A 17,034-nucleotide genomic window follows, 5' to 3' on the forward strand; every position below is an offset into this window, starting at 1 on the left:
TTTGTTGGTCGGCTTTATTATAGCCTTTAGCTGAAGCATAATCAATGACTCTGCGACATAAATAATAATTCAAGCTGCAATCCATCAATCCTTTTCAGGGTTTAAACTTGAGAATCTCTTGTTTTGATTACCCTGCAACCACCATCCGTGCAAAAGGATAGAAATCATGAGCAAACCCCCCAAAAGCTGCAGAATAATGCATCTTTTTCTTCTTCTTCCTTCTTTTCTTTTTCTTCTTTTTCTTATTAGGTTTCTACTGAAGTTGAGCATTGTTATGCTACCTTCTCGTTTTCTTTTTACTTCGGTTGCACAAGGTGGCAAAGCCAAGAAACTAAGCTACCATTCTAGGGTAGCACACTCCACTAAATATCATGAGGATGCTTTTTTTTTTTTTTTTTTAAAAAAATAAACTAAATTAAAATATAGTAAAGCTTGGCAGAAAATTCTTTAAATAACAAGATTATTGGAGCACATAAATCAGAGGGTGCAGATAAATGATCAGGTTACATCTCCAATCTCCCCACCATAAATTCCCCATCTTAAATTTGATTGGATTTGATTTAAGTCTCTTAAAATTGACATTAGCAAGTAGCAATTTAGTTAATTAGCTGTCATCAACTACAAATGACTCAAATAATTAAACAATTTCGAACTGCATACTCGTCGGTCGTTCAGCTAGCCATTTTCTCGTGCCCCACATCCAAATAATCCCAAAATTTAAATGTGATTAGATTAGGTATAGGTCAAGTGTTAAGTAATTTTTCTTTTTTAAAAAAATTCAACTCCTTAATAACATCATGATCATGAGTTTCCTCTTACTTAATATACAAAAACCTGACTTATAGTATCACCTAAAACAACCATCATCGCTCATTAATTTGCCTGTTTGAGAACTAAATCGAATTTAATAATAAATCCAACTAAATAAAATTGAAAAGCTTGTTGGAAAAGAAGAAATAGAATTGAAATATGGAACCCCTTGCTCTGTTTTGCCCAGCCCATGAAACAAATAGGTCGGAGGGGCCCAAGTTGGCCTACGCGTTCTATAGCCCAATCTGGATGCAGCTAAAGGAACCTGAATGACCCAAGTTAAAACTCTCAAACTGAGTTTTAGGTCTAAATTGCAGCATCAAAGAGGCCCATCTTTTTTTTTTTTTCAAATTTATTTTTAAATAGGAATCTCAACAATTTCGTCAACTTATTTTTTGTAAATCTAATAATATGCTATGTGAGAGAGAGAGAGAGAAAAAGAAAATAAAAATAATTAAAGAAACAAAGTAACACATAAATTCAAGAAAGCATACAGAAGTAGCAACTTGTCAAATTTTAATTCCATAAAAATATCGAACATTATACACATCTAAAACCTATCAAGATAGTGGAAACTTGTAATGAGGAGACAATGGAAAATAGTGGCTTAAAGCATCTTGTATGAACCTTATAAGCAAAAAGATCGCATGATTTGTGTTTGTTTGCCTTGTTAATCATAATTTCATCTAATTTTGTTTTTGCATATAGTGCTTGACTTAATATAGTTCTTCTTTTCTTTTCTTTTTTTCTTGAATTCCATCAATGTCATAATTGCAACAAGGATATAAAGGCACGTATATGTTATATTTCAGCATCTATTTGACTATAAAAGTATAAACACACAGTACTCACTAGCTTTAAGTTCCTTCTACATAGCCTCAAACCCCCAAAAAGGTGCTATATATATATAATGATTGACATGCTATAACTAGTATATAGTTATAATAAGTTTTTGTTTGACTCATAAGATGGCTCCAATGTTTTGAAATTGAGAAGTTGGGTAATGAAGATCATGATGGTGAAGGTCAACTAATGCATAGTCCCTTTTGTGATCTTTCATGGGACCTAAGGAAGCAATTGGGGCAATCCTTAAGCGCTTCCATCTAAGTTTGTGGGAAATAAATGTGGCAAGATAAGCCTTATTGTCACCGACAAATCTCATAAATGATCCTATGATTGATTGTCTGTAGCTCAAAGCTTTATCATTTTCATCTTGTAAGTGTATATGCCCTAGCTTCTACCGAGGTAGCTTCAACCCCACTAATACAGTTAACACCTATTTTTTGAGTGCTATATATTAGCTCTCCCTCCTCTTGAAAGGACATTTTAAAATTTCTCATACACGTGGGACGCTTCCAGCTTCCTTACATAATTAAGTTATTATCATAGTCGCTTTTCATTTGCAGGGACTTTAATTTTACTGCTCAGTAGAATGCCAAAGCCTATATATGAAGTTTTCTTAAATATATATATATAGTTACTAGAAGTTCTTGGGGCACAGATTTAATTTTAGTGCAAAGGGTATCTTTCAACCATCAAGTAGAAAGTTCAAGATTCGCCTCATTTGGAGGAGACAATTTTCCTTGGTGAGGGCTACCCCATAAGTTTCCCCATCACATTATATATAACTTCAAATAATGATCTTTACATTTCCATTTTTGCTATGTACATATCCTTTTCCAATAATCATTTTCATTCATCCACAGCTTATATTCTTTTCCATATGGTTGTGACTATTGTAAGAGTAGTTGAGTCTATATTCCAAGACGAAGCCATATTTATGTGAATATACCATCCAAATCTCACTACAAACAAAAGCTTATAAGAGACATGTCCCAAAATCATTTTAAGCTAGTGCTTTCTTACGAGTGTAAGAATGCATGCTTGTGACACCCATTTGCTTTATTTATATTATAATCATATAATTAATCTTTTTTTTTTCTTTTTTTTTTTTAATTTTTCCTTATCCTAATAATAACAACTTTGAGGAGGGGAAATGTGGACATTGCGGCTGAAAAGACAGTGTTTTGAGCTGGGAGTAATGTGCAAACAAATTGACTTTGAATAGTATTTTCAGCTTTGGAAATTTTTAATAAATTATGGAGTTATTTATTCAGATTCTAATAAATGGCAAGCCTGTATGCATCTCTTTAACATATTTTTTCTTATTGAAATTTATTCATATATATAAAAGAGATGGTGTGTCATGTTCATGTTGACTCGGATAAGTGTAGAACTGCCTAAATCCATACCCTTGGGTTTGTTTCCAACCAAGAATTGGAAAGGACCAAGTAATGCTTCCTGTCCTTGTTTGACTTGGGATACATGTGTAGTTCAACTTCTATATAGAGAGTATATTATAGAGAACAAAAGGTATGGCTTCTGTGTGTACTTGTTGATGCCTAAATCTAAAGTACAAAAATAGCTCCCATTCTCTGGCACTTTCTCCAGTAAATAATAATAATAATAAAAAAGTTCCCTGCAATGCTGTTGCTATATATAAAAGCATATTATAACATATGAATTTACCATTCAACTATATGGCATTGGCATTGATTAATGATGAGATTTATTACTCATGTAATCTTGTGCTGGATTTTTGTTCTTCTATATATATATATATATATATATATACACACACGTTTAACTTGTTCTGAAAACGATCATTATTTACTCATATAATTTGGCAGCTGGTATCGCAGTCCAAACGATGTACTCTGTCCCATATTGAAGGGCAAGCCATCTCAGTTCATAAGAAAGAAATTTTGTTGCAATATACACAGAAGAAAAATAAATAAATTGTAGAATAGCTTAAATTGAAAAAGCCTAAACGATCGTATATGAATGCATTTTGTTCCATGACGTTGTTTTCTCCTCAAATTGGAAAGCCTTTGTCGATTATTTCTTGTGCAGTTCTGCAGTTAAGTTATAAACAGTTGTGGACAAGATTCATCACAAAGTTCTACTCATATTGGCAGTAGAGAAAAAAAAAAAAAAAAAACCAATGCTATGTTCACTGTAGAATATTGGGTAATGACAATATAAAGCACAGGATCTTTCACTTTCTTCGTCCCCTCCACCTCCACCCCAGAAATATGGAAGAAAAAGAAAAAGAATTATTTAAAAACAAAATGAAATGAAATGAAAACCACATCTCATTTCAATTTAATAATTATGGCCTCTGCAACTCACTCTAGCTACTGCTTCTGCTGCTTCAAGTTGGATTTAATTTCTTCCTAATTTCAATAAGCTAACAACCTTTGTCTTTCTCTAATGGGTACACATATACTGATTTGACAAATTAAAATCAGTGCGTAAAATTTTTGAAAATCTGAATAATATCTATTCACATCCAATTCTTTCCTCAATGATATATAGCTTACCACCTCAAAGATTCTAAATTTGTGGCTTTCATAAATCCTTAACAATGATTTGATGCCACCATTTGCACCAATGTGTACAAATTTCTTTCACATTTATTTATTTTAGATCATGATGATATTTTTGAACTTGCCTACATCACAAAACTTAATTGAGCTTGCATGTATGCATAAGCACTTTTTTTTTATTTAAAAAAATCCATTTCAATAAGATTGTTAAACTAATTAATTCCTAATCATAGCCCATATAAGATTGTGTTTGGATATCTAAAGCTTACAAGAACTCAAATCAATTGAATTTTATTTACTTTTGATCTCATGTTTGGAAAGATTACATATTCAATTTAGAAAGGAGAGGAAATTATAGAGGAGCAAGATCATGTCAAGAAAAGAGCATAATTTTTCAAGAACTGAATTGAACTCGGTTTATTTCATTTAAATTCTTGCAAATAAATTATTTCAAACAAGTTGTACATAAAATGGAATTGGGGCCACAGTAAAATTCCCAAGACGATTTCAATCTCATAATATACAGCATTAATTACAACAGTTGTTCCAAAGCTTGTCATAGCTGAAGCAAATATTTAAAGTGAAAGAAGAGGTGAGATTATCATATGACAGGGTACGTAAGTGAATCTTTTTGTATATTGGACTTCAGTTTGGTGACTAACGTTCATGCAGAAAACAACCCAATATGAAAATGATGTTAAGATAACTGATCCTCAACATTAATTAGCTTCTTGTTAGATAAGTAAATACCACAAAAATCACTTAAGATGCTTGTGAAATAAAATCTCAACACTCCTTTTTCAGTCGCTGTCCAATTCTATACAAGTCAATCGGTTATATAGGGTACATACATCAGACTTGCTACTGCCTCTTGCAGCCAATCATCATCATCATTCTTCATCTGCAAAACCACGCAACCAACTCATTAACATTCGCAGACATATTCATCTCAAGAAAAGGAAAAAGAAAAAACACATTCAGACATATGAATTCTCCTCTACGACTTAAAAATTTTCATTTATTAGATAAAAAAAAGAAAAGGAAATGCACATAAATAAACTTTAGTTGAATACAACTCCCTTCTTGAGTTCTGGCTGATCTAATTACTCAACTTTCAGTTTCATTGTTCTGAAATCATTTATCTTTTATTACACTAAAATTGATAGTAATTTATATTAATAATAGAAGAAAGTGTACCTCGAGAGCATTATTTTGGCAAAATGACTCTTTTTCTTGGAGAGGATTATCATTCTTTTTTCTTCCAATTTCTTCATCGCATAGTTCATTGTTTCTTGCAAATCTCCCGCGGACACGAACTCTCCGGTCAGCTAGGGTTTTGCGACAGGCATACTGCATATACGGTGGATTATATGGTAAATTCAACCATACAAAATATAGGGCTAGATATGGAATAGCCAAAAGTGAATTTTTACCTTGATAGTCTTATTAAAGTTCCTTTGGTTTCTCTTCTTCAAGTACCTAAGAATTCTATCCTTCCTCTCTTCGACCGTATACCGGCCAACCTTCATATTGGCATGTTCATGAATGGCTGGCATTTGATTGTATTGAATTCCCTGAAACAGAATTCATAAAATTGTGAGTAACAAAAAATATGATCAAGAACAACAATTTGAAGGATAAACTCATAGATATATCATACAAAAAAAATAAAGGTGATAAAAATTTCTATATGTTACCCAATCTTCTCCGGTTTCAGGACAGACAGACTTGAAATTTTGCACAAATCCACAGCAATCTTCTCCATACTCGCAGGCATCCGAAAACTGAAATCCGCCACCAAAATTCTGAATTTTAGCAATGCTACCAAGACCCATTTTATAGTCCATCAATGAAGGCACAGACATATCAGAAAACCCAAGTTGCTCGCCGAATGAAGATGTCGTCGTTGCCGGAACCCTCGACAAGGTATCTGATTCAGTCGTCGGAAAACCCTCAACGAGGCCACCATTATTATCGTAAAACAATGGAAGGTTAATCTGCTCATGACTCAACATTGCACCAGCAGCAGCAGTAGAGTTAGTGGCAACAAATGTAGTAGCAGTACCATAGTTTTCTTGATGAGCTATTACAGACGTAATCTCTGAAAATTCATCAGGAGAGAATTGATAACCGGAGTAGAAATGAGGGTCGATGGAAGCCATTGAATTAAGAAGAACGAGAAAGAGAGTAAACGATATTGATAAATATCAATGTGGTTATTAAGTTATATGTTCTTTCTCTCTTTGTTTTTTTTTTCTTGGTCTTGTCTGTCACTTGACCTTAAAGGCTTAGAAGGATATATATAGGAATATAACAGTGCAACTAGCTTTAGACAAGTTGTTCTGCCCGGAACTGATCGGGCAACAGAAAGTGGAATCGATAAAGACATAATTAGCAAAATTAGCTAACTGAACTTAATACACTGTTGTTGTGTTTTTTTAGCTATACTGTCTTATTAAGCTGTGACACTATTTTATTAAGCTGTAAACGCGTCAAAACCTTTTGTAAATTAACAAACTTTCAAACTTACTTTTATCTTTTTTTAATTTGGGATAAATTTTATTTTTCCTTTTATCCATAATTTTTACATGGTGTACTTTTTTTTATATCTTTAGTAAAGTTTATGCATGGTTTAATGACAAATGTAGTATTTTTATTTTATTTTGTTTGGGAAAACAACATTGATTCTTTTGAGATCAAAACCATCTTATACATGTTCATAATTAGGTTTTCTTAACTCTCCTAACCAGATTGTATGTTCAAAAAATATACTAGTGAAACATATACACATTGGCTATGGGCAAGTATGGATGGAATAGAAGCCTGTTATTCATATGCAGAGACAGAGCTAGGGTTTAGACAGATTGAGGTCAGATTGTAAGAAATTAAAGTGTGTGAATATATGGTTAAGGGAAGTGAAGAGAAGGAAAAGTTGAAGAGAGGCAGATAAAGGCTCATGTGATTACTATTGTGATATAATGTTTAAAGCTGTAGACCATTAAGGTACTAATAGTAAAGGCAAACCTACTCATAGCTCAAGAATCTAACACATGGGTTTGTAAGATTTGCATCGACAGTCAAGTACGAAATATATCCCCCAGATTTTGGATTTAATTGTTTCTACTCTTCTTCTTATAGTCATACCACCATATTGCCATAGATTGAAACACCAAATATACCCTGTCTAAGGGTAATATCTACTCCATGAAGGGACTGCTTCGCTCTCCCTTGCCTATGCTTTTGCGTTCAAAGGAGAGGATTATTCCTTAGAAAAAGGGTCAAAATAAGTTGCTGAGACATGGCTACTTGTGTTGCATATATTTATATATGTATATGAGAATTAATCGACCATGTTCTCTTAATCATATGTACATATTTTTAAGATTCTTAAATAATGATTTCTCGTGTGCTTTAAAATTAAATGAAAATTTAAAAGTTCTTTTCTTTTCTTTTGTAAATCAATGCCTTGACTCTAACTGCAGTTACTTCTAAACGAATTTTGGTACTGCACCCGAGAAAAATTAAGGAAAAAGAATGTTGCAGCTTTGAGTACTTGGTATAATTAAAGCTTCCTAGCAGGCACCTGAAAAGATAATTAAATGTCTACTTTCTTTTCTTTCTTTTTTTATTTCTTTCAGTTATCAAGCGTCCATGAAAGTCCCCAAGATAGAATGCTTCAGGTTTCATCAGCTAAGGATTATTGTTGAAACTGGACTAACATGCATTTTCATTTCATTATCCTTTTAGATTCCAACATTTAGATGCCTTTAATTAAAAAATGCGGTACTCTTCTTCGTCCTCCCAACCTCCGTCCTCCCCCCCCCCCCCCCCCCCCTCTTCTCTCTCTCTCTCTCTCTCTCTATATATATATATATATATATTTACTTATATTCGTTCGAACTTTTTTTAAATGATAAGATCCCGTTGAATGGAGAATAATAGGAGACTAAAATACAGTGATTAGCATAAGCCAAATCTGAAGTTACTAATTTAAATAATAAAATACAGGAACTCAGTGAAAATTTAGATAAAGATATTATCCATGAATAATAATGTATGTTTATCTAAGAGGAAAAATGTATGTGTTTGCTCTAAGAAGGGAAAGGGTATCTAAATACAACACAGATAAGCATCACGCATCGATCTGAACATATATAGTTTTAGATATCCTGCTGAAACGACTTTTCAGACCTTGTTGGCTTCAAATATACTGCATAAGGAGAATAAGTTGAAGAAAACCAGCTCTCTCTATTATGATTCTATGAAGAAGACTTGAAAATCATCAGAAGCCTCACTATTGGAGAAGCTAAAGGGTACTTAATTTGGTGGAGGAGTTACTTATTCGTGATGAGTTGTTTCTGAAAAATGAGGATTAATTTGTTTCCGGGGAAAATGGCTGGCAACACCCTATGTGAATTCTGGAGTGAGAGAGCAGGAAAGAGAAAAAGTTCAAGAGAGGGTTCCTTTCCACGTAGTAGTATGTGTGAATTAACAAAACAAATATGTATTACTCTCTGTATATTAGTATCATGCAAGGGAATTTCCACATTACTCTAATACAATTTTCTTTAATTGGAGTAATTCAGTTTATAAGAACAAGGATTACCTCGTCTTTGTATTATATAAGCACATTAAAAGAGTCATATTCAGTTTACTTCATTTTTATTGCCAAAAGCATTTGTAAAAACAAAAAAATTGATCATAGCATATAATTCCTATTTATCCAGGAAGTTGCAGAGCTCCATTACTTTAGTAGCATTTACAGGTCATCGGATATGGTGCCAAAATAGAGGGCAACAGGGTATAAATATCGTGCACCCCATGAAGGTACTTGGGGTTGGATTGGGTTGAACTTGAAAAGGCTTTTGCCATTTTCTTTCTTTTTCATATACAGGGAATTAGTTTTCCTCAGGAAAAAAAGAGAAACAAGAAAAAAGAAGTGAATGGTATCTGGTTCAAAAGGGTTTCTTTGAAAGAGGTATCTATACATATTGCACAATCTTTTGTTATCTTGGGGAAAAAAAGAAAATGAAAAAGATTCCTGGGTTTCCTACAAGTCTTTTACCAATATAGTATCAACAAGACGATAAACATGTTATATTTGAAGACAAACTAAAAGGGCAATTTGGGAACATGAACGAATATATATATAATTTTTTTTTTTTCTTGAAAGACTGAGATTAAAATAGGGCATTCTTTTGTGGGGTAGGTTAAAGCTCAAAAGTGTATCTTTTTTCATAATCTCTTTGCCACAAAAAGCAAAGTTTAGATAGAATGGAAGATGAGGATTATGGTTAGACAGTACGTAGTATCAGGTGCTTCTGATTGCACTTCTCTTCAATATATCCCATCAACCAACTTAGCCTGCAAGACTGGGATTAATTCATTTTCATATATATACCCACTTGTATCAACAATGGTCCTCCTTAGACCTTAATTAATTCATCGTCTTTGTTTTTGTCTTTGCCCTTTCAAATTGTAGTAGTGCTAACTTTGCCAAATCAAAATCTGGCCGGGAAGCTAAGAAATGATGGCTGTTCAAAGTTTGTGGCAAGATACGCCCGCACCACAATCAATAAGTAGGATACATTTAATTTTAATGGACTAAATCAACCGATTGATCTATGCTTTATTCTTCTTCTTTTTCTGCATAATTTTTCCCTTTTTATCCATATTTTGTTTGTATTCTAGTTATTAGATTGGCTAAGATTAATCTGAAAAATGGGATTTGTTTTTTCCACAAGCATAGACTGAATATTATTAGTGAAAGCTGCTGAAAAGATCAGTTCTTTGGGACAAATTCTACAGGCAGGGGTAGAAATAATCTAAAAGATTTTGTATTAAATGTCTAAAAAAAAAAGGATCTTTCAATATTGATGTTATATGTCACTATTTTCATATCTGTACTAAATTACCTTTTGGAACAAAGTTCAGAAAATAAAAGAAACATATTTCAGAAGGTGAAAAATTAATGTAAGTAGGCTTAAACCCAGCCATTAATAAAATGACTAAAATCAGTCGGTTAAATAATTGGAGTTTAGCTTTTAGCATAAAACAGAACACAGTTATGATGAAAGAGGTTAAACTGAATGGGTATATTGGAATATGAGGGTAGGGCAAAGGAAAGGGAAACACATATGTGGAAAATGCGAGTACCACAGTGATGATCTGACACAATTCCGACTGATAGCTTTTTATTGTTTCTATCTTCGACCTAGTGGTTGTTCATGGTCCAACAAACTCATGTTGATGCATGTTGCCTGGAAATGAATCTTAAAGTTGATTTCTTCTTTTTAAATTTTGAGAGAGAGAGAGAGAGAGAGAGAGCATATAAGATCGCTCCAGCACTTTTCCTATTCCTTTCATTTATTTCTATTCTAGAAGTATTCTTGTTCTATAGAGGACACTGCTTTTGTTTTTTTTCTCTAAGCAACTTGGAACCTTTGTTCAAAGATATGTCATGCTTTTCTTCTACATTTCCTTTGCACTTTCATGCGATCGGGTCGGCAATGCCTCCCTCATAATCAGATCGCTTTTCTTTTGCAATATCTGGTAAAAGATTTGACTAACCCACATAAGATTTTGCGTGAGATAATACTCATGCTATTGCATTTCTTCATTTTCAAAGGTATACATACAGATCTGTATTATACTTTTGCTATTAACCAATTATTTGATTGTCACCAGTCCATGCCATGTCCTGCCGCAAGCTTCTTGCTGCTTTTCCTGATGCAGTTCTGCATGCAGGGTCATTTTCGTTTCAAAATTTACTCATGAGTAACGGCACTAAACCTTCATTGTTTAACACATTTCATTCAGGAAATAAAGAGGACAACTTCAAAGTTTCTTCTTGATCAACTTAAATTTCAATTGAGGGGATGATGCCGCATAGATGAAAATTCCCTCTCACATTGGAAGTTCATAATATCTGAACTACCCAAACAGGTATTGCAAAAATCTAACGAAATATTTACACAACATACCTGGATGTGTAAAGGTAACCAAGCCTACAATCCTAATCAATCGTATCTAAACCCACTAAAATCTATGTTGACTGCCACCAGTAAAATATATATATGCCTTTGAAGAATTTATTGCAAGGCATCCTTCACAAGAGGCTGAGACTGTTGGGCTAAGGTTGATCCACAACCTGTCAATAATGGTTGTCAATTGAGTTAGATTCCAAAAGAAGTCTTCATGAAATTTATGAACTTCAATATCCTGTTCATAATAATATCTTAAATGAGGAAGACCAAAAGACTAGGCATCTAGACTAGATCATGCTGATTAGAAAATCAACCCCAGAATAGGGTTTTCATCTATATCTAGATTAGATATGGCACTGTAAAGTCAAAGTGGGTTCAATAAGTCTAGATACCATAACTCAAAGGCCCAGATGAAATGGGGAATTGCCTCTTAAGAGTTAATCCAGACAAATAACATATTGGCAATACCATTACATCTCGCCATAAATACTGAAAAAACAGAAGTCCGGAAGTGGAGAATAGTAGCTTACCCAATTCTGTAAACCATCTAAACTAGATATAGGTCAGATCTACTGGATGTTGCGGTTAAGCAATCCTTGGAATGATAAGTAAAGATCTTTGTTATCTGTCCCAAATATCTCTTCAGCTTTCCTTAAAGTTTCCTGAAAGGGAATAAAAGAAAAATATTCTAGTTCGCACACAAATATAGTACGAGATATGCATCAATATATATAATATAAGTGAAACATATATCAATTTTTTTGGTTTAGCTCTTACTTCTCGAGTTTGTTTTTGAGCATTTAGCTCCTTGATGTTAGCCAGAAATGCACTGAACTGTTCATATGACAGCCGACTCCTATATTATAGGTATACTCAAATCAGTTAACAGGAAGGTCAAAATACTCCAGCTGTATATTAGTCACTATACACATGCCAAGATGAATATTAGAACTTAGAACTCACCTGGCCTGACGAAAGAACTCCTTTCCATCAATTCGTGGAGTACGTGCTAAAGAATTTTCCAGAATGAAAGAGAAAAATGAGATGTTAAGGGAAATAATCTTTAATGTGAGAGAGCCATGTAAAGACACAATAGACTCAACCATAACAGTTCGAACTATCCAAACAGACTAGGCTAATGACTAGATAAGCAAAAAGATTCCTACTAATTGTTGAGCTTCAGACAACTGTGGTCTCATAATATGATTGTACTTCACAGCAACTTCAACCAACCTGGCATAGGTCGTCCACGGGGAGGGGAGTTTGCTGCTGATGACTGCTGGCTTGACGGGTACCATGAAGAAAATACAGTCCGCCCATCATATTGAGGTCTTGTGGGAGATGTTGTGCCAGAGGTCTTCTGAGGAGACCCAGCAGTAGAAAAACCTCTAGGCGACACACTTGAGGAGATGATTTTTGGAGTTCCAGTCGGAGTTAGCCTAGGCGTGATGTATGGAGTGATAGCAAATCTTTGCATAGCAAGTCTCGAAGCTGTTAGACCAATTAACCAGATTATTATATAATATACTTCTAACATTGATCAACAGACAGCTTAAATTATCAGAAAAACCTTTGCATAGCAAGTCTCGAAGCTGTTAGACTAATTAACCCGCTTATCATATAATATACTTCTAACATTGATCAATAGATGGCTTAAATTATCAACAGAAGACTGAAGATGCAAAAGGTAGATTGCAATTTTGCTATGGCTTCTAGAATGCAAAATTAATGCATTTTCTTAGTGTATTAGCTATACAAAATTACAAACTAGGCCTAAATTTCTCTAACAAGCTACTAAGTTCACTGAAAGTCTGAGCAAGTACACCTGAAAAGATCACTCTTATAAAACCTGAAAATTGGTTCAAGATCAGACCATTCAACTGAAAAGTTCAAAATCAGATCCAGTCATTTGAACTAGTCCTACAAGAATGAACCTGTTTAGTTAACTAAGTAATGCAGTTTGATTGCATTGAAATACAAGAGTGGAAAAGTAAGGAAACATCGGATGACAAACATGACAAGAACTTGTGGAGAACAAACATATGAAGATAATTACTTCACTAAATATTATCAGAAGTCCAGAACACGTAATGGAAATGTAGTCTGTTCTAAGTTCTAACAAGCCATCTAAAAGTTATGTGTTTAGAGAAGAAATTACTAGTCCAATACCATCACTAGTTGTGCTTCCTGTATCAGTAGAACCGCTGTAAGAATTTTGGGCTGTGAAGCCATTCATCCCCTCATCTGTGACGCAAGTACATGAGAAGATAGAATGTCAATCAGGTGGTAGAAAGGAAGGAGATTAAATTATTTGATCAAAAGAAAACAATAAGCGCACATCATCATTTAAACACATCCTAGTGTTCAGCATTTTTGCCAGAAGTGGCTTTCTCAAAACTTGAACTTGCACCCATGTGGTTACGGGGCCAAGATGGTCACAATTGCTCCAAGCAACGGCCCCAACTATATAGTAAAAATCATGACGAATAAAAAGCATGATCAAGCGAGATTAATAATACCTTTATCGGAATAGGCTTTAGGAACTGACTGATCACAAGTCACAATGTCAACAGTTTCAGTTTGCTGTTGAAGACAAAGAGAACTAGTTAGTGCCTCTAAATTACGGGCAAAAAGAGAAGATACAAATGTTCCCATAAACCACAAGAAAATGCTTATGCAGACTTGAATTATAGAAAACAAATAAATGAATGAACCAAAATTATTAAGTAGGGGATCTTACTGATAAATTATCATCATTTAGCGACTGCATCAATTGTCTCTTAAAGGTCTCTAGCTGTGAGCACGTCAAACAAATTACACAACAGATAAATGCAACCCCAAAAAATAAAATAAAATCTCACCTTAGCCAAATCACGGGTGAGTTTCTTCACACTCATTGCGAATGAATCTCGTTCATTTGCAAGTTTCATCTTCATTCACCATCAGAGAAAACAACAAAATAATTCATTACGAGTACACCAATTAAATTAAGTTGCAACATCACTCAATTTGAAAACCTCAAAGAAACATTTAATTTCTTACATTGTCATCGAGAGTAATCTTTAACCTAGACTCCGCCTCCTGGTAAGCGCGTTGCAAGTGAGAGACTTTCTCTTCAAGCTCATAAATAACTCTATCCTTTTCATACATCTTTTGCTTCATACGCCCCGTTTCAGCTTCCAATTTCGACACGCGCGACGCAATCGCCATCGATGTTATCTTACGAGCCAGATCTAGCTGATCATAGGGATCAGTCGGTATCACCGCTAATATCTCATCCGGTAAGTGAAAATCAGGACCTCCGGCGCCAACACCTCCGTGAATGCTTCCGTACTGCGACATACCTAACTTTCTTTTGTTTGGTTAATTTCTCTCTATATTTTAAATTTAAGATGGTAAATTTGTGGTGTAGGCGACAGTGTGGGAGTAGACGACTTCGGAGGACAGCACGGATAATTATTTAATAAAGGTTAATAAAATCGAAAATGGTGATAATATTATTGGCATCTTCTATTAAGGCAAGTGCTGTGTCTTCTTGTATTTGCTTTGTTGTTTCTGTTCTGATTTGTTTAATTCTAATTTTGAAATTAATTTTTTTAAAAAATTGCGCCTACTTTACACCAAAAAAATGCATTTTTGCGGGTCCTTGTCTAAGTTTAAAATTTAGACCTTTTCCCTCCAAATGGGCGCCTTTTGGGCCTATTGATCATCCAATGGCCCATTATATGAATCGGACTTCAACTATTCTTGCTCAGCCCGTATTCTTTTTCCATTTTCCCAGCTGTTTTCTCAGGAACCAAACAAAAGACGGAGAGACTGAGTTAGAAGTTTAGAGATAAAGAGATTGGTTTATTTTGACCTGGAAGCATCTCTTGGAGCTTTGCACTCTCTCTCAATTGCCAACCTGAAATTTTTTATTCTTTTTATTTATTTTTTATAACTTTAATACATTTAAAACTAATCTAATATTGAACTCTTTATCATTTTATATAATAAAAATAAAATAATTATTGCGTTAATTTAAGATAGTATAAAAGTCCAAACACTATCAAAGCAATATAATCAAAAATTTATCATATTTAGGCATTTTAATTATCGGTAATTAAATCACATTTAGATTTTATCATTTATCAGAAAATGTACAGTAAATTTGGCCAGTGATAAATAAGTAATAACATTTGATTGCAATGTGGTTTTTGACTTTGAGGTTTTTTAACATTTTAATTTTTAAATGCAATTCAAAAGTACAAAGAGAAGATAAGAACGTATGAAAATGCAGAAAAACAACCCTCTAGTAATAACACTTGATTCACCATTCGTAGAGTGGTTATAGTTTATAAGTTTCCATTATTATTTTACACTTTCTTTTCTTATTTATATATATATATATATATATATATATATATATATATATATATATATATATATATATAATCAATATCCAATTTAGTCACATTGATTGACATGTATGCTTTGCATTATTTCCCATAATAAAAAAGAAAAGCTAGTAAAAGACAGTCTATTTTATCTTTCTTTGCAGAAGATCGACCAAGAAATTGAACAAGCCATTAGAAGATTTCCTATTTTAAACTTTATTTATATAACTTCATTTGCATAAACTGGGTGGGAAGCATTTACTCAACTAATACTGTTATTTTGTTTAACTGTAAATTGTACGACCGTTATTACTATTTTAATTATAAAATTAAATTTATAAATATAACTCAATAAATTATTTATTATTTAATATTAAATTATAATATTCTAAAAAATAATAGCAAATTACTATTTTTAATATTCTTAATTTTTTAAAAACCTTTAATAGGCAGTAGTGTAAAAATTTATTTATTAATTCAATATATCAAAATAAAAATTCAATACTCAAAATTGGATTAATGACTAATTTATCTGACTCCGGTGATTCCAAGTACACCTCTACTGCATTTGGATGTAAGCTAGCTCTCTTCCGTAACTTTTGAACCCCACTGACAATCTTATATAAAAACACTTTTCAAATGTCAACACAATATGTTAAACACAAGCACTTCAAGGAACCCAGCAGCTAAAAACTGCACATCCAGGACACTCGTGAGCTATAGAAGGGTCGCTGACAAGCTTCTTATTGGAATCTGCTTCAAAGTTTGACAGTGGAGTCCGCAAGGCTGTGGTGCAGGGCATAACCTGCATAACAACATCGCACGTAAACGAACTTTTGTTGACAAATAAACATAATAATCTTTTTGCTTGTTAGCCAGTGCAGAAAAGAACTCACCTTGAAGGCCCTATACACAAGCCCTTTGGCATAAAGTTGCTCAAAAACCCACCAAACTGTTTCCATGAAATTCAAGTCCATAGTTTTATAGTCATCTTTAAAATCTATCCATCTGCTAGTCCTGCCAACCAACTTCTCCCACTCCTCAACATATCGAGTGACAATTTGTCGACAAGCTTCATTGTATTTATTGATCCCCATCCTGAAAACATCTTCTCTGTTTTAACCTCCAGCTTGTTATTGATTTCAGTTTTAATTGGGATGCCATGACAGTCCCAGCCAAAACGGCGAGTGACATGGTAACCTGTCATGGACTTAAACCGCGTGATTATATCCTTAATGGTGCCGGCCAAGATGTGCCCGTAATGCGGCAAACCAGTGGCAAATGGCGGGCCATCATAGAATACAAATTCAGGAATAATCTTTGTGCGGGCAAGCTGGGTGCGGAAAGCGTTACTTTCTTTCCAAAAGCTTTAAATTTTTTCTTCCTCATAGGGGAAAGAAAATTCCTTCCCTTTGCAGACCTTGCATGAAGGCGGAGTTTTTACAGAGACTTCCAACGAGAGAGGAGAGTTGA

At 33.8% G+C, this 17,034-nt stretch overlaps 2 protein-coding genes across 2 annotated transcripts; both read right to left on the minus strand.

Annotated features, from left to right (window-relative positions):
- Positions 1-4,660: 4,660 nt before the first annotated feature.
- LOC8272613 lies at positions 4,661-7,059 on the minus strand. Its single transcript, XM_002513348.3, has 4 exons — positions 5,897-7,059; positions 5,633-5,773; positions 5,397-5,549; positions 4,661-5,100 (listed from the first exon to the last, which is right to left on the minus strand). The coding sequence occupies exons 1-4, from the start codon at positions 6,359-6,361 to the stop codon at positions 5,026-5,028; spliced, it is 834 nt and encodes a 277-aa protein (XP_002513394.2). The 5' UTR covers positions 6,362-7,059; the 3' UTR covers positions 4,661-5,025.
- Positions 7,060-10,977: 3,918 nt separating this feature from the next.
- Positions 10,978-14,730, minus strand: LOC8272612 (uncharacterized protein At4g15545). Its single transcript, XM_002513347.4, has 10 exons — positions 14,228-14,730; positions 14,047-14,115; positions 13,926-13,979; positions 13,705-13,768; positions 13,355-13,429; positions 12,419-12,676; positions 12,149-12,194; positions 11,963-12,041; positions 11,716-11,847; positions 10,978-11,349 (listed from the first exon to the last, which is right to left on the minus strand). Exons 1-9 carry the CDS (start codon positions 14,525-14,527, stop codon positions 11,755-11,757), a joined length of 1,038 nt encoding a protein of 345 aa, XP_002513393.1. The 5' UTR covers positions 14,528-14,730; the 3' UTR covers positions 10,978-11,349; positions 11,716-11,754.
- Positions 14,731-17,034: the final 2,304 nt, after the last annotated feature.

This window comes from Ricinus communis, chromosome 4 (assembly GCF_019578655.1).
Source record: "Ricinus communis isolate WT05 ecotype wild-type chromosome 4, ASM1957865v1, whole genome shotgun sequence".
Lineage (NCBI taxonomy): Eukaryota > Viridiplantae > Streptophyta > Magnoliopsida > Malpighiales > Euphorbiaceae > Ricinus > Ricinus communis.

Coding starts and splice junctions, on each gene's coding strand:
- LOC8272613 (XM_002513348.3), bottom strand. CDS start 6,361: ATGGCTTCCATCGACCCTCATTTCTACTCCGGTTATCAATTCTCTCCT. Junction 5,550..5,632: donor ACTTTAATAAGACTATCAAG/GTAAAAATTCAC, acceptor CCGTATATGCAG/TATGCCTGTCGCAAAACCCT. Junction 5,101..5,396: donor GCCAAAATAATGCTCTCGAG/GTACACTTTCTT, acceptor GTGGTTTTGCAG/ATGAAGAATGATGATGATGA.
- LOC8272612 (XM_002513347.4), bottom strand. CDS start 14,527: ATGTCGCAGTACGGAAGCATTCACGGAGGTGTTGGCGCCGGAGGTCCT. Junction 13,980..14,046: donor TCACCCGTGATTTGGCTAAG/GTGAGATTTTAT, acceptor ACGTGCTCACAG/CTAGAGACCTTTAAGAGACA. Junction 12,195..12,418: donor CCGTGGACGACCTATGCCAG/GTTGGTTGAAGT, acceptor AAAATTCTTTAG/CACGTACTCCACGAATTGAT.